This window comes from Diabrotica virgifera, chromosome 1 (assembly GCF_917563875.1).
Source record: "Diabrotica virgifera virgifera chromosome 1, PGI_DIABVI_V3a".
NCBI classification, from domain to species: Eukaryota; Metazoa; Arthropoda; class Insecta; order Coleoptera; family Chrysomelidae; genus Diabrotica; species Diabrotica virgifera.
The window spans coordinates 130,999,529-131,024,387 of record NC_065443.1 but is presented as its reverse complement, the minus strand read 5'-3'; the positions used below and the strand labels follow the sequence as shown (position 1 = coordinate 131,024,387).

Genomic DNA, 24,859 nt, shown 5'->3' with positions numbered 1-24,859 from the left:
ATTCTAAAAAAAATATCACCACGAAAAACAAAAAGGTTCTTATTATTAACGGAACCAATAAATTGGACATTAGGAACCGGATGGTATATCAAGTACTGGTAAGCGACAACAATCATGAAGAATAATTGAAGAAGAAAGCATTAAAAAAAGTAAGCAGTACAGTAGAATACCTCAAAAATTCAATACATCAACAGAAAAACACAATAATATAAACAAAAAATTGACAATACAAGCCTATATTTCGTCTTGCAAGAATTTATACTACAGAATCAAGACCTAAAACCCGCACAACACGTAGATACTTATAACAAATTGATCAAAGAAAAAACATCAGAGAAAATATTGTTGGACAAAATTAGTAGTAATGAGATCATATCAGTAGGGTACCCAACTATAAATGAAAGAAACAAAGGATAGCACAGATATATAATAGCAGAAAGTAGAATAGATGATATTGTCCGAATAAAGTCAGAGAAGAAGCAGGAATTTGCCTTTCTAGCCACATGGCAATTCTAGAAAGATAAGGTATAATATTATTCCAGAAGAATAAGCAAAAATACTGAAAAATAAGCAATATACCTAAATAAAAGAAAAAAAGAAGACATACACTTTCAAGGAAATTATGGTATAATGGCGTTATATTAATAAACATTTTTACCAGATTTTTATAAAAAATGGTTACGTTAGTAGTTGCAGTTCCTATATTAGTTCCTGTACCACATCTCCGCAGCAGAAATTCTGCTTGAAAGATAGTAACGTGATTACATATGCTTTCATTAAGGTTAAACCTTGGTATTCCTCTGTATACTCCAGCTTTAATCCATTCATTGGTTTAGAGCCGTCTGTATTAATCTGCCATTGTGATTCCCTTTATTAGATTTCCATTCGTTGGTTCCTGGAAGAACGATGATAAACGGTTTTTCGAAATATTTAGCTTGTATTACATCTGGCTCTACTTCTGAATGATTTTTTATTATATCTCGGTCTCGACGTCCATTCATCCTGGTGAGGGAAGTCAAGTATGCCCTCTATATTATTTTTAAGTATGTTTGTCGTTGAAGCTTATTCAGCTTCTCTCATCATCATAGACCACCATAGTAGTACCTGATACGTATCTATGTAATAATAGGTCTGACTGAGACGCACCATATAGTGCGACGCGCGGAGGCGTGTCGCAGCCTAAAAATCGACTGGATGCGTATAATTAACAATTAAAAAACAACGGCCTAACTGAAATAAGCCCCGATCACTCGTCAGATTCTTAAAACTGAATGTTTAAACTTCAATTTAAGCACTTGACATCCTCAAAAACAATAATTTACATATGTATTTTAAAACCTCGAATTTGCGTATTTTCAGATTTTAAATCGCTTATAACTCGAAAACTACCAACTTTTGAGAAAAATGGCAAGAGACCTTTTTTATTTAAAATGGCCCACGAACCTTAAAAAACTATTTTTTTTTTGAGGAAAATGTAATCTTTTGAATTCGCTTAAAAATTTTTTTAAACGTTTGTCCAAAAATTTTGCTTGGCACCTTTCTGATTTATTTAAAGGGGACATTCTTGAACAGGAATCCGCAAAGAAACCGAATCAGAAATTTTTCATACAGGAGCAGCCTCACCGCATGGACTATCAGGTTAAAGAACAATTATCTAACTATTGTTAATGATTTTAAAATAAAAAAATATTGTAAATAGATACATTAGGAGATTTATATCCAACGGTTGGCGGATTTTATTGCTTGCACCATTTGCAACCGACCTAATCGTTACGTGTAAGTAAGTGTGTCAATATGTGGGAGAACAAATCTACTAGAGAGAGAGCGTAGTAAAAAGTGAAGAAATTAGATTAAAGTTAACGTGCTTCATGCATATAAAGACGAAAGTCATGCGACAAACTCACCCATACAGTCGACTGTCTCGAAAACTAACCCTAATTGATAAAAAATTAAAAGTTACAAAAAAAGATGAAAGTGATTTTATTCGTTTGATATAGTCAAATACAGTAGTTGTAAAATTTTTGCAGTTAGGTGTAAACTTTCGGCCCACACTTAAAAACAATTTCTTACCTCCCTTATGAGGCTTTTTTTATTCAGTTATTCATTAGAATAGGAAGGATGTGTTTTTAGGTGGATGTGAGAGGTGGCATTCGGATTTTTACGGATAAAGTTAGGTGATAACTTCGTTAATTATAATTGACTTATGCTTCTTGTCAGATATGCCCGGAACATTAATAAAAAAATAAAATATTTAAAAATTTCAAAAATTTCGTATTTTTTCTATTTTCTTTGCTTATAACTTTAAAACGATTCATTTTGGAACAAAGCCGTATAGGAATAAAACAAAGATAATTAAATTCTCTATCAGATGCCATTAGTTAAAAATGTCTTGATTTAACATCCTTGCTGCAAAATAGCAATACATATAAAATAAGGGGGCAAAACAAGCCTGTCTTTATTCAATGTTTTTCCATCACTTAACTTACACTTGGAACCTTTATAATTCGCTTAGAAAATTTTTGTAATGTGCTAAAACCGTCCACCAAATTTCATTAAAATTGACTTACTAGATTTTGCACAACAAAAACTGGAACATACAAAGATTTGTCAATTTTTTTACATATAAAGAAGCACTCCACCTATCTAACGAACTTAACAGAATTGAAATCGGATTATTTAAGCAGCCTCAGCAATGTTTTAAATTTATAAACAATTTTTTGGCTTATAAACAAATTAGTGCTGTGTCCAGGAGGGGGTGCTACGGGATCCTTTATTTAGATGGACTTACCCAAGGTTTCTTAATGTATTTTGACCCGTAGAACACGAATTTTTTCGGTAACAGTTGATCCGGATGTCGATAAGATTGTTATAAACAAAGAACTTGAGGAATTACATAACATCAATTTTTCGCAAAATGAAACATTTTTCTTTGTATTTCTTTGATAATTCTAAGCAAAAAATGTTCTTAAAAGTTTTTTCGTAGGATGCATAGTTTTCGAGATAAACGCGGTGGAACATTCAAAAATTCGAAAAATTGCAATTTTTGAACGAGAATAACTTTTGATTAAAAAATAAAATAGCAATTCTGCTCACAGCATTTGAAAGTTTAAGTCAAATTATACCGGTTTTAATTATTCGCATTGCTAAAAATTAATTTTTTTATTATTAAACAAAGCTATTTGTTTATAAGCCAAAAATTGTTTATAACTTTAAAACATTGCTGAGGCCCCTTAAATAATCCGATTTTAATTCTGTAAAGTGTATTAGATAGGTAGAGCACCTCTTTATATGTAAAAAAATTAGCCAACTTCTAAATGGTCTACTTTTTGTACAGAAAATCTATTAAAATCTATTAGGTCGATTTTAATAAAATTTGGTAGACCATTTAAGTAAGTTATAAGATCCACAAGGAAAAGAAAAAGTTTTCCTGTAGTTGGCTGTATACCATCAATCACAAAATTGGAAAGAAATCCTTTGTAAAAGGAATAAAATTTTTTTTTTATTAAAAATCCCTTAAAAGGGCTACATCACAACAAAACGTTTTCGATTTTTATAAAAAATCATCATCAGTGTTCGATAAACTGGATGCTAGCTGAGCCACAAAAGAAAAATATCTGGGTAAAAACCCTTTACATAAAATATAGATGCCTTAAAAGTGCATACTTCAATAAAAAGGCCTGTGATGGTCACATGGCAAACAGGATAATGCCCTAAGGTAAGGTATACAGGTTTCCCAACACGTGGGATCCAAATTGAGTTGATCACATTTCAATGACTTAATGGCAACTAATTTGCCATAATAACCAACTCAGTTGCCATTAAGTCATTGAAATGTGATCAACTCAATTTGGATCCCACGTGTTGGGAAACCTGTATACCTTACCTTAGGGCATTATCCTGTTTGCCATGTGACCATCACAGGCCTTTTTATTGAAGTATGCACTTTTAAGGCATCTATATTTTATGTAAAGGGTTTTTACCCAGATATTTTTCTTTTGTGGCTCAGCTAGCATCCAGTTTATCGAACACTGGTGATGATTTTTTATAAAAATCGAAAACGTTTTGTTGTCATGTAGCCCTATTAAGGGATTTTTAATAAAAAAAAAATTTATACCTTTTACAAAGGATTTCTTTCCAATTTTTTTAAGTTATAAGAATTTTCTAATCGAATTACTAAGGTTCTAAGTTCCACCAAAGTGGTTAAGAAACATTGAATAACAACAGGCGTATTTTGCCTCCTGATTTTGTATTTATTGCTATATTGTAGAAGGCATTTTTGACCAGTCGTATATCATACAAAATTCAATTATCTTTATTTTATTTCTCTACGACTTTGTTCCAAAACGAACCGTTTTAAAGCTATAAGCAAAGAAAGCAGAAAAAAATCGATGTTTTTCGAAATTTTTAAATATTTTAATTTTTTTATTAATGTTCCGGGCATATTTGAGAAGGAGGGTAAGTCAATTATTATTACTGAAGGTGTCACCTAACTTTATCTGCAAAAATCCGAATGTCACCTCTCAAATCCAAAAATACACGTTTTTTTACAGATCTGTCCTGGTCTACATGTCGAGTCGGACAACTTTTCTATTTCGGAAAATTTTCGGGAGGGTGTATTTTATAAATATAGAGCTTTCCAAACTTTGGTACGCCCGAAAACTTTTGTCGGACAATATTGTAAGTTAAAAGGGAAGTTCCCTAGGTTGGCTGTATACCATATAGTTAAAAAACTCTAACAAGAAGTAAAACCACTTCTATGTAAATTGGTATATTTATTAAAACTTAAAAATCCCAATGGATTGAATAAAATTTTTATTTCAATATACCAATTTAAATTGGTATATTTATTAAAACTTAAAAATCCCAATGGATTGAATAAAAATTTTATTCAATCCATTGGGATTTTTAAGTTTTAATAAATATACCAATTTACATAGAAGTGATCCAATTTACATAGAAGTGATATTTACATAGAGGTGATACCAATTTACATAGATTTTATTCAATCCATTGGGATTTTTAAGTTTTAATAAATATACCAATTTACATAGAAGTGGTTTTACTTCTTGTTAGAATATTGTAAGTATTTAATATATAATGTATTTATTATATAATGTATTTATTTATATAATGACTACATAGTCCCCCTCAACATGGAAGGGAGGGGGGCACGTATCATAAAGAGTCATAAAATTTATACCCTCTCAGATGATTTCTGCAGGATTATTTGATAAAAATATTAACAATTAACTGGTAGTATTGTCCGACAAATTTTTAAGAATACTCCAGTTGTCGGACGCACCAAAGTTTAGAAAACCATTATATTTACCTAAACGACTCCCTCCCGGAAATTTTCGGAAATAGAAAAGTTTTTCGACTCGACATGAATCACTTCTGAGGAAGGTATGTAAGTGTGGGCCCAAGACCTATTACGCAGTTGGAGAATTGTTATAGTGTAAAAGTTTTTTCGTAGGATGCATAGTTTTCGAAAACGCGGTGGAACATTCAAAAATTCGAAAAATTGCAATTTTTGAACGAGAATAACTTTTGATTAAAAAATAAAATAGCAATTCTGCTGAGAGCATTTGAAAGTTTAAGTCAAATTATACCGGTTTTAATTATTCGCATTGCTAAAAATTAATTTTTTTATTATTAAACTTTTATTATTATTATTATTATTATTAAAATTTTATTATTATTTGTTTATAAGCCAAAAAATTGTTTATAACTTTAAAACATTGCTGAGGCCCCTTAAATAATCCGATTTTAATTCTGTAAAGTGTATTAGATAGGTAGAGCACCTCTTTATATGTAAAAAAATTAGCCAACTTCTAAATGGTCTACTTTTTGTACAGAAAATCTATTAAAATCTATTAGGTCGATTTTAATAAAATTTGGTAGACCATTTAAGTAAGTTATAAGATCCACAAGGAAAAGAAAAAGTTTTCCTGTAGTTGGCTGTATACCATCAATCACAAAATTGGAAAGAAATCCTTTGTAAAAGGAATAAAATTTTTTTTTTATTAAAAATCCCTTAAAAGGGCTACATCACAACAAAACGTTTTCGATTTTTATAAAAAATCATCATCAGTGTTCGATAAACTGGATGCTAGCTGAGCCACAAAAGAAAAATATCTGGGTAAAAACCCTTTACATAAAATATAGATGCCTTAAAAGTGCATACTTCAATAAAAAGGCCTGTGATGGTCACATGGCAAACAGGATAATGCCCTAAGGTAAGGTATACAGGTTTCCCAACACGTGGGATCCAAATTGAGTTGATCACATTTCAATGACTTAATGGCAACTAATTTGCCATAATAAGCAACTCAGTTGCCATTAAGTCATTGAAATGTGATCAACTCAATTTGGATCCCACGTGTTGGGAAACCTGTATACCTTACCTTAGGGCATTATCCTGTTTACCATGTGACCATCACAGGCCTTTTTATTGAAGTATGCACTTTTAAGGCATCTATATTTTATGTAAAGGGTTTTTACCCAGATATTTTTCTTTTGTGGCTCAGCTAGCATCCAGTTTATCGAACACTGGTGATGATTTTTTATAAAAATCGAAAACGTTTTGTTGTCATGTAGCCCTTTTAAGGGATTTTTAATAAAAAAAAAATTTATACCTTTTACAAAGGATTTCTTTCCAATTTTTTTAAGTTATAAGAATTTTCTAATCGAATTACTAAGGTTCTAAGTTCCACCAAAGTGGTTAAGAAACATTGAATAACAACAGGCGTATTTTGCCTCCTTATTTTGTATTTATTGCTATATTGCAGAAGGCATTTTTGACCAGTCGTATATCATACAAAATTCAATTATCTTTATTTTATTTCTCTACGACTTTGTTCCAAAACGAACCGTTTTAAAGTTATAAGCAAAGAAAGCAGAAAAAATCGATGTTTTTCGAAATTTTTAAATATTTTAATTTTTTTATTAATGTTCCGGGCATATTTGAGAAGGAGGGTAAGTCAATTATTATTACTGAAGGTGTCACCTAACTTTATCTGCAAAAATCCGAATGCCTCCTCTCACATCCAAAAATACACGTTTTTTTACAGATCTGTCCTGGTCTACATGTCAAGTCGGACAACTTTTCTATTTCGGAAAATTTTCGGGAGGGTGTATTTTATAAATATAGAGATTTCCAAACTTTGGTACGCCCGAAAACTTTTGTCGGACAATATTGTAAGTTAAAAGGGAAGTTCCCTAGGTTGGCTGTATACCATATAGTTAAAAAACTCTAACAAGAAGTAAAACCACTTCTATGTAAATTGGTATATTTATTAAAACTTAAAAATCCCAATGGATTGAATAAAATCTATGTAAATTGGTATCACCTCTATGTAAATATCACTTCTATGTAAATTGGATCACTTCTATGTAAATTGGTATATTTATTAAAACTTAAAAATCCCAATGGATTGAATAAAAATTTTATTCAATCCATTGGGATTTTTAAGTTTTAATAAATATACCAATTTACATAGAAGTGATCCAATTTACATAGAAGTGATATTTACATAGAGGTGATACCAATTTACATAGATTTTATTCAATCCATTGGGATTTTTAAGTTTTAATAAATATACCAATTTACATAGAAGTGGTTTTACTTCTTGTTAGAATATTGTAAGTATTTAATATATAATGTATTTATTATATAATGTATTTATTTATATAATGACTACATAGTCCCCCTCAACATGGAAGGGAGGGGTGCACGTATCATAAAGAGTCATAAAATTTATACCCTCTCAGATGATTTCTGCAGGATTATTTGATAAAAATATTAACAATTATTTTTAAGAATACTCCAGTTGTCGGACGCACCAAAGTTTAGAAAACCATTATATTTACCTAAACGACTCCCTCCCGGAAATTTTCGGAAATAGAAAAGTTTTTCGACTCGACATGAATCACTGAATAAAAAGTCTCACAAGGGAGGTAATAATTTTGAGGAAGGTATGTAAGTGTGGGCCCAAGACCTATTACGCAGTTATAGAATTGTTATACTTGACTATATAAATTACGAAATGTCAAAAATATATTATGCAAATTATTGATAATTCTTAGTAAGTTTTCAATTCCCACCATATTTTTATACTTTTTTATTCTTCTTAACGAACAGCTATCAGAGGAAATTAAGGATCCCCCAAACCGACGCGAAACTTTTGCGACGCGAATTTTTCGTTGCGGAACATTCGCAGGCGAAACGGTAGCGGACAAGGCTTTCCCACATTGGCGCGGAACCTGACGCGACTGTTCGCCATACAAATATAAACACATTATAATTTTAGGGCGGTCTTCTCATCTCCGGATAACTATTTAACGAGAAGTTTATCTGACAGATATTTAATAAAACTGTCAGATAAACTTCCCGATAACTACATAGTTACCCGGAGCACAATGGAAATAACGGCAACCGCATTGCTGACCAGCTATCTAGGAAGGCAGTAGGCGTAAGAGTTTTAGGCCTGCTGATCTTTTTGGCTGGTCAATTACAACAATCTAGGAAATTGCCAAAATGTCACTCCCGCACGCAAACCGTGAAAAGATGGGAACAAGGGCCTGAATGTAGACTTGTAAGGGAACACTAAAGAACCTTGAGAGGTCAGCATCAGAAAACTACTTGAGAATGACCAGGAAAAACCTACGCTTGACAGTTGGTTTTTTAACTGATGTTATCTTTATTGATGTTATTATCTTTATTTAATAATCATTAATCAAATAGTATTTCTGAGAATGGATGACTAGTTGATGAAAATTCATGCATTTTTACTAATTTAAAATATTCATTTTAATTCAAACATTTTCTCCTAATTCTAATCCTATACTATCCTAGATTTTATCATTTTTTCTTATATTTTTCTAATCTTTACTTAAATCATATATTATAGGATATTGTTTCACAATTTCAATGAGTTTTCCTGTAACAGACATTTTAATTCACGCGAAACTACAACGGCAGCGGAAAAAACCGTGCATGCAGCGTTTCATGAAAACAACGCTGATCTACCGCGACCGTTGCGGATACCGCCCCAACTAGTGTGAACACGCTCATAAGTCGCCGTGCCTATCGATTCGCCGCGATTCCGCGTAGGTTGCGGCTGCGATCGCGTTGGTTTGGGGGATCCTTTAGACGTGTGGTGAGACAGGGATGCGTATTATCGCCAATTCTTTTTGATGCCTACTCGGAAGAGAGCCCTAAAAAAGCTCTTCACGTTGAAACAGTTGGAATAAATGTAAATTAAATGCAGTTCTCACTAACAACATTAGATGTGCAAATGATACGGTTATCTCAGCCGAAAATATTGACGATCTTCAGAAACTGATCAACTCAAAGGTAAAAATTTGATATCTTTTGATCAGTGTTCTAGCGACAAAAATCAAAATGCATTTTAAATATGAAGAGTGCAACTTTAAACTCATTTTTATTTTTGTCGATGAAATACTCTGATTAAAATATATTGAGTTTTAACTATCTAGTTGATATAACTTTTATCTAAAAAAATTGATTTCGCGCGCGTAACTGACATTCAAAATATGCCGGTGGCTTCAAGTGTTGTTGCTGAGACAACGGTTCATTGTACAAAAAAAAATACAATAAATTTTTTGTTCAAAATTACCTCAGCTGCATTTCTTGTTTGAAACATTTTGTTCTACGGAGTGTCTACAGCTTCTTTGTAAATATATGTTTTCCGTTTCTCCCTCCTACGAGGGGGTTTTAGCGGGAAGCCTGAGGGTACGAGTTGCATCTTTTTTGAGGTTCCAAAATTTACATTTTCAACAAAATTCAACTTATTTATATAATTTTTAGAGGGTCAGTGGTATTTTCGTCTCTAGTGACTGGATATTATTTTTGTTTAAAATGATATTAATTTGGAACCATTAGATTTTGACGATATATTTCCAGAACACTTTGCATAACATAGTTTAAACAAATGCATGAATTTTGCGCTACGTTATATAGCTCTAGAGCAAAAAATGGGCTAAAACTAAGATCCATTCCCATTTCCAATGTAAGCCAATTAAAATACTGAAGAAACAAAAAAGGTTACACTTTAAGCTACAGGACATCGTCTAATATTGTGTTATTTTTTCTTTTTCTTTTGCTTAGGGTATTTTTAAAAGAATCACACTGTGAAAATAATTGATTAATATTGACATTATAAAAAAAAGTAACATGGCTCTATTTAATGATATTATAAACTGTTTTTTTTTAATATATTGATAAGAGTATTTTTTGAGAAAATTTCAAGATATTACCAACAAGTGTGCTGGTGAAAATATGATTGCCTGTAAATGAAGATATTTATATTCAATTTTACTGTTTACAGTTCCTTCTACCAAAGTGATAATAATTTACGTAATTATAATATAGAGCTAAAGCCATTTACCAACGCCTTATGATTCTTAGATTTTTGGGCCTTACCTAAAGCTATGTTATCACTAAAACTTAGGTCTGGACATTCCTAAAAGCATGGTATAGCCACCGTTTATATTCGTTTGATCGGCGTCAACATATGTCTTCACGACTGCTTTCCAAATCTGATTCTATCCCGATGACATACAAATAATGGCCAAACACAGAAACCTGGATACAGGCGTAAAAACTGAATACACCAGAAGAATGGAGTATGTAATGGAAATATCCATCAGTCCAGAGAAGACTCAAATGGTTATTAAAAAAAAACAAGAGACAACCCTGAAGCACAGCTAATAGTGCAAGACATACCCATCGATTGGCAGAACGAATCTAAATATCTACGCTTCTTAATGGACCAAGGTTTAACAGTAATGACCAGAGACTCCATAAGACGATTCACAGGAAAAAGAAGCAAATTATTAGTAACGAAAACCAAATTGAGATTAACAAACAACACCATAATTAGTAATAATATACCTCTCTCTCTCTCTCTCTCTCTCTCTCTCTCTCTCTCTCTCTCTCTCCCTTGGAGACACACATATCACAGTAACAAACAGAAGACAAAATCAACACACAATTATCTAAGAGAAGTTACAATTGTGCCCAGGCACAAATGAGCTTGCGTTTAATGTCCTCTCTCAAAGATGCTTAGATAAGAACAGAGATATAGACAGAGGAGATTTACAAATTACCATCAATCTGTATTGGAATCAAAAGGCCAATATAAAGATATAAGAACAAAAATCCGAGAATATTAATATAAGGAGAGGAGTAAGACAGGGTGGTATTCTGTCGCCGCTACTGTTTAACCTCTACAGTGAAGCCATATTTCAGGAACCGATAGCGGAACTAAGTGATGGAATCTCTATAAACGGAAGAATATTAAATAACATAAAATTCGCTGATGACACCGTTATAATGGCAGACACCCTGTCACACATACTGTTCCCACATACAAATATCTGGGAACCTGGGTTGATGACAAAAATGACCAAATCAAAGAAACTAAAGTCCGAATTGAAACTGCAAGGCAAGCATTTATAAAAATGAAGACACTGCTTACAAACAAAGACCTTCAGTTGCCTCTCAGATTGAGGGCTATAAGATGCTATATATTTTCTATATTGCTATATGGAATAGAAGCTTGGACATTGAAGAGACAACACATAAAAAGCATAGAAGCGTTCGAAATGTGGTGTTACAGAAGAATATTGAAAATTCAGTGGGTTCAAAGGATTACCAATGTTGAAGTGCTACGACGTTTAAATAAGGAGTTAGAAATTATGAAAAGTATAAAAACTAGAAAACTAGAATATTTGGGTCACATTACCAGAGGAGAAAAATATGAGTTGCTGAGAATGATTATGCAAGGAAGGGTCCAAGGAAGAAGAAGCATAGGAAGAAGACGCATCTCCTGGCTGAGGAACCTTAAAGAATGGTTTAACTGTAGTTCATTACAACTATTCAGAGCAGCAGCCAACAAAGTGACCATAGTCATTATGATATCCAACCTCCGATAGGAGAGGGAACTTTAAGAAGAAGAAGAACAAATCAGCTGGGAGCTACTTGTTCGGAGACCTAAACCAACTCAGGGTACTCTAGATATGATAGAAGAAAAAGCCAGATAATTCGCTGTGATTGAAGGCTACTCGAGCAGAATCCTGCGAGAGATATTAAGGTACGATGTGTACTATAGATGGAAACACAGTATACCTCGATAACAAAATTTGTTGATTTGTTGTAACATTTAATGTTAGCAAAACATGACAAAGTCTTGATTAGAGGATCACTGCATAGCGAATGAAAAATGGTTCAAACTATATAATTTAATTAGAGCAGCTCAAAAATTAAATAAAATATGTACAAATTGTAAAAACATTAATCTAAAAAATAATAGCATCCATATTAAATATACAATTAGGCATAAATATTGGTAACAGTTTTTAAACATTTATGTTACCAATACCTGGTGGTTAATAGAAATAATTCCCGTAAAGAAATTGTTGTTTCTTTTTTCCTACAACTTTTAGGTATAACCTTTTCGTTATCTACATCTTAATTTAAAATAAATTTATTTCATTCAAAACACATCAATAATTTGAAATTTGATCATTTATTTTTAGCCTTTAATATTCACTACAAAATTTCATCTACGTTTATAAATTTACCTTCCATTTCCTTCCCTAAATAAGGCTGCTATTTCTTCAAATGTTTTGTTTTTCGTCTCTGGAACTTTCTTATACGTGAATATCCAGAAGATTGCTAGGAAGACGCTGAACGGCAGGAAGGTATAGTTATCTAGGGCGTTCTGAAACAAAATAATATTACATTAATATGTTTCTTCAAAGTAGCATACAGATACGGAACAATTTATAGTTAGTATTACAAAATTTTAGTATTACACAATTAGTATCACAGAATTTTAAATTTCTTTAGTATATCCAAATGGGGCGGTTGGTGGTCCAAGGTAGGCCTCAGAGCCAATCTGCTAACATGGAGATCTGCCACAGCGATGGGCAGACATTACAAAAAAGCTTCCCAACAAATAGTCTACTGAGGTAGTAACAGATGGCCATGACCAGTGGAGAAATATAATTAATCAAACGAGCCAAGCTGCTGAAGCTCAATGATGAACCCCAAGACATCAGCTAATATGTTAATGACAATGATGATGATTACAAAAAAGATAAACTAACAAACATATATTATTATATAGAATATAGAACATTAGGTGTCCACTTAATAGACAGAGTTCAAAACAATTTTTTGTCATAATCTTCCCTCCACACACCTAGCAATAAACGTGATTGTCTCCGATCAAATTGAACACTGTTTAAAATAAGATCTCTTTTATTTCATAAGTACATACTTACTAGGTGTGACAATAAACATTAATAATGCCGTCTGTTTACACACCTGTAGAAAGTTTACAAATAATCCAATAGTAGTTTGAGAGCCATTGTGTACAAAAAAGGGTTAATTTATTTATTACCAGCTTTTAAAAATATGCCAATATTTGAAAAAAGACTGTATTGGCCATTTAATCAATTTAAAAAGTTTGACTGTACAATGAAAGGGCCTAGCCGGGTAAGATGATGAAAAGTGCCCCCAACTCGATACGAATTCCATATAAGTCACCGTTTAGCATATATAGTGAAACTAACTTTCTGAAATTTTTAGCCCCCTAGGTGGTCATGTGATCCACCTAGAGCCTAATTAGGGTTTTTATGTTTTTATTGTTTATCTCAGCCGCATCGAGAACTAGCGAAAAATTTTAAATAAAAAAGTTGTAAGATTTAAAAAGTTCTGTCCGAAAAAAATTTTGTTTTTTATTTTTGGGGCGAAATTTAAATTTTAGAACGAATTTAAAATTTTAAATGAGTATAAAAAAATAACTAAGACATTCGTTTTCACGAAAAAAATATATAACGTGTACTTTTGCATAATGTTTAACTCTGAATTTTTTCAAATTTTTAAAATTGGTGAAACGCACCTTTAAAAACAAAAAACCGCATTTTTTTGTTTTTTTTTTCGTTTTTTGATACAATTTTATACATAGTTTTCAAAAAAGGTATCACCGACACTGGAGTAGGTGAAAAACTGAAAATAATTGGGGTTTGCTTAATAAAAATTTTTTGTAACACCATCCATTTTCAAGATACAGGGCGTTGAAGAAAACAAAATTTTACACATTTTTTACGATTTTGCCGAAACTACTGGCAACATTGTAATACAATTTGGCGAGTTTTAAGAGTTAGTTATTTTACATTTTTTGACATACAATTCAGAATTTTATATTTGTCATTGGCGCGCATAGGGATAATGGTCTGAACTATTTAAAGAAAAAAGATAGTACGCCACTGACTTATTTCAAATTAACAATCGTTTTTGAATTCCTCGTTCAATTTGTGACAAAAAATCTATCTTTCTATTTATCGCAAATTGAACGAGGAATTCAAAAATGATTGTTAATTTGAAATACGTCAGTGGCGTACCATCTTTTTTTATTTGAAAAATTTTTTAGTTTTTTACCTACTCCAGTGACGGTGTTACCTTTTTTGAAAAACATGTATAAAATTATATCAAAAAACAAAAAAAAACCGACTAAATGCGGTTTTTTATTTTTAAAGGTGTGTTTCACCAATTTTAAAAATTTGAAATAATTCAGGGTGAAACATTATGCAAAAATACACGTTATATATTTTTTTCGTGAAAATGAATGTCTTAGTTATTTTTTTTATACTGATTTAAAATTTTAAAATCGTTCTAAAATTTAAATTTCCCGCCAAAAATTAAAAACAAAATTTTTTTGGGACAGAACTTTTTAAAGCTTACAACTTTTTTATTTAAAGTTTTTCGCTAGTTCTCAATGCGGCTGAGATAAAAAATAAAAACATAAAAACCCTAATTAGGCTCTAGGTGGGCCACATGACCACCTAGTGGGCTAAAAATTTCAGAAAGTTAGTTTCACTATATATGCTAAACGGTGACCTATATGGAATTCGAATCGAGTTGGGGACACTTTTCATCATCTTACCCGGCTAGGCCCTTTCGAGTGAATTGGTTGTAGCAATAATTATCTACTGTATTTAATAGAGTAATTAGGAAATATGGTGAAACTGTCAGTATTGATGTTCTTAACAAAAGCTCAGGCCGTCCAATAGCTATTTTTTAAAGAATTGTAAATCATTTAATTAGAATATGTAAGTCAGAAAGAAAAAATACACTACGAGAAGTAACTGATAAATGGAGTTGCCTATAGAGGAACGGGGATGAAAAGCCATTTTTAATGGAAACCCAAAAAAGGATTTGTTATAGTTTAGCTAAATCAAAACTTTCGTGGACTAAATATTCTTCGGACAAAGTTATCTAGAGCCACGAAAGCAAATTTGATCTCTATGTGGGAGATTACCAAAAGCGTGTTATTTCGGATAAAACACAGCATTATATTATAAGGATTATCTCAAAAGGACAATGTAGTTTGTATATCCTTGAATTATCGTTTTTACCAAGTGCAGCAAAGTTCTATCAATCCAGAGATTTTACCTTTCAACATGACGGAGCCTCACTCCATACGGCTAAATCTACCAAAAAAAAAATGGATATGAGAACATGAAATTTCTGTCAGATTCTTCCAGCAGCCCGGATCTTAATATAATAGAAAATATAAGAACTATATCACATACGCGAGAGTTAAAAACTCTAAACAATAAATGCCTCCGGACTAGTCGAATACTAAAATGATACTTTTTAATACAAGTGTAGAGAGTTTTGGCTTGCAAGTTGAAACCGACTGCCTAAAAATTATAATTGCAATGACTAGCCAAGACCAAGGGGTTAGCGTGGGACAACTTTGAAATTTATATAAGTAAGTTGGTAAAACCAAACATCTTTTGAATGCATTATAGTCCGGATTTTTGGAGAATTTTCTCAGGAAAGTTAGTCGGTTGGATTTATGAAAGTAGAAATTATTTTGGTGCCAGTGACGTAGCAACACTTTGATAAATTTCTGTAAGAAAAAATTATAAAGACAATAGAAGAAATTGCGGGCGTTTATCGCCACCTACCCTACGACTACGACTAAGATTTTAAATTTTAATTGTGATATTTGGTGTATTTTGTTTGTTCATCAATTAAACGCAACTCGGCGAACAAATAAATATGAAGTAATATAAAAATCTTCAAGGTTATCTTTCAGCTTAACAAACGATCTCATTGTATTAATTCGTGCGTAATCCAAAGACTCGAAATGATAATTACAATAACAGGACACACAAACTATGTAAGTTACATGAACCAATTATCCAATATATCCGGTAGACTATCAGAAAATTAATTTAATACAGAACATTAACAAAATTAATGACATTATTGTCTGAGCATTATTGCACAGTCATTTTTATGCTTTCTTGCATTACTACAAAGATCGTGCCTTGTCTGTTGCACAAAGTCTTTTTTCGCCTCCTTTTAATTTACTTAGTAAAAAATCTTTATGCGCATTTCGCCACTTTAGTACTATAACTATGTATCCCAATAATTTTCAATTTTTATTGTTGAGTGGTGAAATCATGTATAATTTAAAATAAGGTACCGCTTGTAAACTAGCTTAATAAATAGTTATTGTTAACTATCCAATTAGATATTATACTCATTGTGGAATATTTAGCTGAGAATACAAAGGCACCAGTAAAAGTTCTGAAGATTAAGGTACTACTTGGAGAAATAATGCTCGAAAGAAGAAATAAGAATACATAACACCAATGATTTTTGAAAAATGAAATGAAGTCAGTGCGTATAAATTTTAAATACAAGAAAAACCAATACATTTTTGTTAACGTAAGTAATACTCAGATACCATATGCCGATACCACAAAATATTTGGGTATTACATTAGACGCTAGGCTACGCTGGAGCTCCCATAGGCGTAACCAGGGGGGTTTTGGGGGTTATAACCCCCCCCCATTGGGATGCACTTTGAGCTCTATACGCTTAACACCATAGCCCTCAGAGACCTTCCAGTAGTTGTAACCCCCCCTTTCAGGTAGTTGTAACCCCCCCTTAGGATCATCCTGGTTACGCCTATGGAGGTCCCATGTTAAAAAGAAACGAATACAGCTTAACATGAAGTATAAAATAATGTATTGGCTATTGGGAAGACAATCCGCTTTGTCAATCTACAACAAAATACTTTTGTATAAACAGATTCTAAAACCTATAAAAACATATGGCATCTAGCTATGGGGCTGCGCTAGTAACAGTAATTTAGACATCATTCAGCGATTCCAAAACAAAGTGCTAAGGAACATTGTCAACGCTCCTTGGTACTATAGCAACAGTGACCTCCATAGGTACCTAGACATGGATACTGTTAACAAGACCATTAAAAAATTTGCGAAGAGTCACGAACAACGACTTCTTTAATACGTCAATGTTAAGGCCATCCAGCTCCTCGACAACAAGGATCTAGCTAGAAGACTCAAGAGGAAGAAACCCTTCGAGTTAGTTAAGTGAAAAGTAATGCACGGTGCAAGTGATGGTACTGGTTGACATTTGTGCAATAAATTAACAGAACCTAAGGGGTACTATTGAGTTTGCCCATAGTCTTAAGCTTTTAGTAGTAATTTAGGTTAGAAATAAGTTGCTCATTGATCATATTATTTGATCAGATTGTAATGTTCTTATTTCATTTTTGGGGGTTATGGGTGGAGCTAGGTGTCTAACATTTTATTGGTCGAATATTTTTGATGTAGATTAACATTGTATTTTTATTTTTGGACTATCGCTAACATTTTTTACTATCTTAATATAATAAGCACACCGCGATGAAGAAGTAAGACCAATAATACAAGATAACGACGAATTAGAAATTCCTACAAAAGAAGAAGTACAAAAAGAAATTAAAAACCTCCGAAACGGAAAAGCAGCAGGAGAAGATGAAATAGCAGTGGAATTATTAAAATATGGAGGAAGAGAATTATATAAAGAAATAAACCAGCTAATACAACAAATATGGACACAAAACAGAATACTAGACGATTGGAACAAAGGGTATAATAGTATAATAGTATATATAAAAAAAAGGAGATCGGGAGGAGTGCGAGAATCACAGAGCAATAACTTTATTGAACACCACATATAAAATTCTAGCAAACATGAGACTTAAATTATGCGCTGAACGAATATTTGGAGAATACCAAAACGGGTTCAGACCAGGAAGATCGACAATTAATTCCATACATACAGTGGAGCAAATAATTCAAAAATCGAGAGAATACAACAGAGAGATTCACCTAATATTCATAGATTTTAAAAGGGCTTTTGACACAATTAATGGAACGAAAATGATGGAGAAGCTAGAGAATCTTGGAATCCCAGAAAAATTAATACATATGCTAAGAGTAAGCCTAAAGAACACCACAACAAAGATTAGTTTCAACGGAACAACTTCAAACGAAACCAATATAAACAAAGGCGTGAAACAAGGCGACCCTATCTCACCGACACTATTTAAGCTGATGTTGGAAGTAATAATAAGAAGAGCAAACTTTGCAAACAAAAACATTATTACAGATCAACTTCAACTGGTAGCATATGCAGATGATCTAGTCATCATAGCGAAGACGAAGATGACATTTATAAAAGCAGTTGAAAAATTAGATAAGGAAGCGAAGAAAATAGGGCTACAGATAAACCAGCACAAAACAAAATACATGACGATAAGGAAGGACGACACAACAAATCAGAAATATCTAATAACACAGAACCATAAATTTGAAACTGTATCCAACTTTAGCTACTTGGGAGCAACAATAGGGAAAACCGGAAAAGAGAGAACAGAGGAAAGAATTCTGAAAGGCAAAAAAACATATGGAATGAATAGAAATCTACTGAGAAGCAAAACCCTAAGTAAGAAAACCAAGATAAACCTATATAAGACCTAAATAAGACCTGTTGTTACATATGGGATGGAAACAACAACGATTAACAAGAAAGAAGAAGATAGTCTTCTGAAATTTAAAAGAAAAATAATAAAAACAATACTGCGCCACAACATAACAAGAGAGGGAGAAATACGAATGAAAACAAATGCCGAAATTGAAGAAGAATTAAAGAGAGAAAATATAGCCAGATACATTAAATCGCTTCGCTTAGAATGGATAGGACATATACAGAGACGCCCACAATCAGATATGCTGAGAAGGATAACTAACTAGACACCACTATGGCCCAGGTGCAGAGGAAGGCCAGAAGAAGATGGTTGGATGATGTAGAAGAGAAGAAGACATAAGAGTAATGAATGTGAAAGACTGGAAAGATCAGTGCAAGGACAGGAAGAAATGGAAAAGAGTCACGAGAACAGCAAAGACACACAGCAAGCTATAAAATGACAGAGGAGTATTCCATCTCACCCAAAAATAGGATTTTAAACGCCACGGCGTTAGCTATAATCCCTAGGGATTGTAATGCTTAATGAATGAATTAATAGGCTGGACCCTTTGTACTGAAAATTATTCATTGAAATACCGTCTATAAAATAACTTCTCTGTCATTGTATTGTCAAATGACCAAACAAAATTGCTATAACGTCCATAAATATTTGTGCAAAAATTTTTAGTTATTTTTGCTTATAAAGTCTTTTATTTTTCATTTTATATTCAAATTTTCAATGGACCAGAATGTAAATTTTTTTTTTCTTTCTTATTGGCTTTGGATTACTTGATCCATTCAGCCACGATAGGGCTTTTCATTCACAGCCATTTGTTTCGAGCCCCTGTCACGCGTCACACAATACCAATCCATCTACGACATACGTCATTGGCATAAACAATAATACAAACCAAAGACGTATGACGCAGATACACCAATACTATGCGACACACGACAGAAGCTCGAAACAAATGACAATCGATGAAAAGCCCTATAGATAATAAATTACTGTTTGCTACAATATTCCAAATATAATACATTGCATTACATAATACATTAGGTACATGTGCGCACATATAATACTTATGCACGCACATACATACATACATATGTAGAAGTGGAAACATTTAATTGACCAGTAGGTATACTCCTCATTCATGGCCCTAACCAACTTAAATTAATTTACAAATAATTAAATCGACAAAAAAAACTACATGATAATACTAAATACTAATACTAAATGCTAATAAATATATGTTTTTTTTACACAGCGATAAGGCTTCAACCCGGATCAACCCCGCGGAGGTTTACACCCTCTTTGTGTTTTTAATTTTTTTTTCTCTTTTTTATTTTTTTATAATTTATTATACTTTTTTTTTGTTTTTTTTTAATAAGATTTAATTTTTTTTTATACATTTTTTTTGTATACATATTTTTTTGTATACATATTTTTTTTTTTTTTTTTTTTTTTTTTTAATGTTTTCAATATAAACTTTTATACAATTCTATTCTTATTACCTCCCTGCAAAATCTACTTAATGAACTTTCACAGGGAGACAATATTACATAATAAGGATAAACATAAAAAACAATAATTATTGCTAAACACATTCAACCGGACTCATTCAGTGCAAGTTAAATTTTCCTCTTAGTCCTTTTTAAAAACTCCCAGATGATTTGTTTAATTTTAGAATTTCTACGAGACAAATATAAAAGAGAAGCATTATTTTGTGGGAAAGGTATTTCTTCTTGAACCAGATTGTGCATCAAAAACTTAATTGCAACATCATTATGTTTGCATCCAAACAACCAATGATTAATATCGTCAACATATCCATTGCAATCGCAAAGATCTGATTCGGATAGGTTAAATCTATAGAGGTATGACTTGACAGTGGCATGATTAAAGAGACATCTAATAAACATGGCATATATATTTCTATTGGGATAACTTCTGATAGCAAAAGGCTCAGTAGGTAAACTAGGATGAATTTTGGTGTAGAGATTATTGCTTCGATTGCAGAAAGCGTGCCACTCAATATCCCAATTTTGTTTCAAACTTTTCTTGCGAGTAGCTGTTAGATCGCTTCTATCTAGCCAAGTTATTTCCGATCCTTTTAAGATTGCCTCTTTAGCAAAAAAATCTGCTTTTATATTACCGGAAATACCAATATGTCCTTTTACCCAGACGAAAGTTACAGAAGTCTGTTTTTCCAGTAGCTTTAGTTGGTTTTCTAAAATTTTGACGACAAGGCTATTTTTATATAAATGTTTACGTGTGTTTTCTAGAGCTAATAACGAAGATCTTGAATCTGACATAATTACAACTTGCTTGTTAGAAATTTTTTTGTTGACAGCCCATTCTAGAGCTTGATAAATCGCGAACATTTCTGCAGAGTATATGGAACATTGTTTATCTAACTTGAACATCAAGGATTCTTGGTGATCCGGAATATATACAGCACATCCAACTCCCAATCTTGATTTTGAAGCATCCATGAAAATCCTGCATGGATTATCAAGCTTGGCTATATGTTGCTGAAAGTCAACTGGATTCTCACTGTCAAAATTTGGGAACCAAACATTAACATTGGCATAAGATATATTAAAACTCGATTTAAAGAAAGTTAATTCACCTGGACTGTTTAGGTGCTGAGAAACGTTCGAGTATGCCACTGCTAAAATAGGAGAATTCCTGTTGTGCCACCATTTGTCGACAAGATTAGAAACAGAGATGTCACATAGTTTTTGTAGTAGTTCAGTTTGGTTGTAAGATTGGCATTTAAGAATAAATTTTTCAGCCAAAAATAGTCGTCTTAAATGTAAAGGAGGCTCCATGGATTCAGCTAAAAGATTCTCTATAGGCGTAGACTTGAGCGCACCTAGAACTAACCGCAGAGCCTTATATTGAATGCGATCTAGTTTTTTAAGGCGACTGTTTGTGGCAGATCCATATAGAATGCTTCAATAGTCGAGAATGGATCTGGTATATGCACGATAAAACATTAAATTAATTTTAGGGTCAGCACCCCATCGATAGCGATTAACTACTTTAAGAATATTTAAACTTTTCTCACATTTTATTAAGCACTTATTAATGTGTTCATCCCATGTTAACTTGGTGTCCAATGTAATACCAAGATAAGTGTAGTGCTTATGAACGGGTATACTTAGGTTGTTAATCATGATGCTGGTCATAACTGGTAAGCGATGTCGCGTAAAAAACACCACCGCTGATTTATTTGCAGTAAGGTCAAATCCTTGTTTCAAAAAATACTCTCTTGCATCACCCAGTACCATCTTAGTTGAATTAATACTTTGTTGGTACAACTTATTCACATTGTAAAAGCAGAAATCATCTGCATATTGTAATATACTGCATCTAATTCCTATACTGTGGAGATCTAGAGTGTATAGATTAAACAACAAGGGACTGAGGACTGATCCTTGTGGTAAACCTTGATGCACTACTCTTGGGCCAATCAATCTATCATTACATCTAATAAATACCTGTCTATTAAGGAATAGGTTTACTAATACATAAGCACACAAAGGTGGAATACCTATGTGCTTCAGTTTTTCGAACAGTAGATTTAAATTGACGTTGTCATAAGCCCCAGAAATATCAAGAAAAATGGCAGATAGATAATTATTATTTGAATATGATAATTGAATATCAGTTGTTAATTGAGAAACACAATCAATAGTTCCCTTGTTCTTACGAAAGCCATACTGAGACACTGGAAATATATTTTTGTTCTCACACCACCATTCTAATCTGCTTTTCATAACTCGTTCAAATGTTTTAAGCAAACAGGACATGAGAGAGATAGGCCTTAAGTCGGTACGCTGGTTTAGTTTGGGTATAGGAATAACCAGGCATTGTTTGAGGGCGTCACAATGATCTCCTTTAAGTAGAATATTGTTGTATATTTTGCACAAATAATATATAGCAATTGCAGGTAGGTTTAATAGCATACTATAGTTAATGCCGTCAATACCAGGGGCTGTATTTTTAGAACTCTTGATATTTGCTTTAAGTTCGTCAGCTGAAATGGGGGTTAGTAAAAAGTGGTCATTAGTAGAGCTGCTCGGCATAAATAGTGGTAAATGGACATAATCCGGAGAGATTTTTGTAAAGAGCCTTTCTACCATACATTCATCATTAGCGGTGTACTTTTTGTTACCTTGAATTTTGTTTACCCTTTTCCAAAGCTCTGAAGGTGAAGTTTGCCTAGTAAGTGAGGAACAAAACCGAGCCCAACTAGATTTAGCTTTTGAGCGGAAAGTTCGTTTACATATAGCTTCATTCTTCTTATATTCCATGAAGTTTGAAAGGGTAAGATTAGATTTATAAATTTTAAAGGAATTTTTTCTAGCGTTAGAAGCAGTGAGGCATTCATCATCCCACCATGGTGGCGATTTGAAAGATTTGACTGACGGTTTGATAATTTTGAAAAATTTGTTGGCTGCATCAGTAATAGAATCTAATAAAAAGAAAATCATTTCGTTTGTTTGGTTTTTATTTGGTTCGTGTCTGAAGGCACTTTCTACGTTGTTTCTAAAATTATCCCAGTTTGCATTAGACATCGACCATTTAGCCGAAGATATAAAAGTTCTATTTTCAATTTTCATATTCTGCACAGAAAGTCTAATTGGAAAATGATCTGATCCATAGGTATCTGGAAGAACAGTCCAGTCAAAGGATGGACATAAACTAGAGGATATAATAGTAAGATCTACAACAGATTTCATATTCCCTGGAGGAGTAGCTCTAGTAGCCGACCCGTCATTAACAACAATTAAATTAGGAAAGAAATCTAATGCTTCTACTAGTATATTACCATCGACGCAACATGAATTTGATCCCCATAATCCATGATGTGCATTAAAATCTCCGGTAATAATACAATCATTGCTAATTTGAGAAAAAAGACTAACGTAATCTTGCACTGTTACTCTAACATTTGATGGACGGTACACACTCAGGATAGTATACATTTTTTGGTCAATTTTAATATCTACACCACAAACTTCTAAATTAGGATTGAAATTGTTAACAAATGAAATGGGATTATAAATAATGTTATTTGCTAAAATTATGGCAACTCCTCCATATCCTCTAATTCTACTTTTATTAACTACATTGAAATTATTGAAGCAAACAGTATCAGATGGTTTTGACCAAGTTTCTGATAAAAGACCTATGTCAAAACGTTCTTCAAACAGTAATTGCTGTAAAGAATATCGGTTCGCATTTAGCGAACGAATATTCCATTGAATAATTTTAATACTTTTGTCAGCCATTAAAATCATGTAAAAATATTACCTATAATATCTTTAATTTTATTTTCTAATTCAATTTCGTAATTTTTAAAATTAGTTTCTACATTTGATGAAGAATTACAATAGTCAAGGATACTCTGTTTGATTAAATTTTTGAGTGAAGCACTGAGCTGGCCTATAAATATATCAAATTCATTACGGGGCTCATGGTTTCCAAATTGAAATACAGATCCCGAACAGAAACTGGTCGGGTATTCCCTACGCACAGGAGGAAAATTAGGAGTTGTATCAGTAGTCTTCCTTTTTTTGGGGGGGTTATCGTTAGGGGGGGCTATATTCAGATGATTATTATTTTTATAAGTAGTGGTGGAATTCGAGGGTTTAGGGGAGGAGCTTTTTAATGGAAGAAAGTATGTGTCACAGGTCATTAAAGGTGCAAATTTATTTTTTTGGACTAAACTGGAATAAAATGGATTTTCAAGAGCTTTTTCGGCTTCTTTAAATGAAATATTTAAGTTAGCCATAGCTTCTTTAGTTTTTTTTTGTTTTAAATATTCGGGACATTCTTTAAAAACTGACTCGTGGCTACTATTTTTACAATAAACGCAAAATGTAGTACATTTATCGGGACAATCAGTGTTACCTTCATTACCGCACTTCTTACATCTTTTTTTGACTTGCATTGAGTCGTTGAATGGCCATAACGAA

At 32.5% G+C, this 24,859-nt stretch overlaps 1 protein-coding gene across 5 annotated transcripts in view; it reads right to left on the bottom strand.

Moving 5' to 3' along the window:
* The window catches only part of LOC114326427 (glucose transporter type 1), a 659,305-nt gene that overhangs the window by 32,767 nt on the left and 601,679 nt on the right, over positions 1-24,859 (bottom strand). For 4 of the 5 annotated variants that reach the window (XM_028274797.2, XM_028274796.2, XM_028274795.2 and 1 more), the window contains 2 exons: positions 12,607-12,746; positions 1,905-1,934 (listed from right to left, as the gene is read on the bottom strand). In XM_028274797.2, the coding sequence (XP_028130598.1) occupies positions 1,905-1,934; positions 12,607-12,746 (170 nt within the window). The remainder of the gene's footprint in view (positions 1-1,904; positions 1,935-12,606; positions 12,747-24,859) is intronic. The other variant, XM_028274793.2, reaches the window with a different exon arrangement.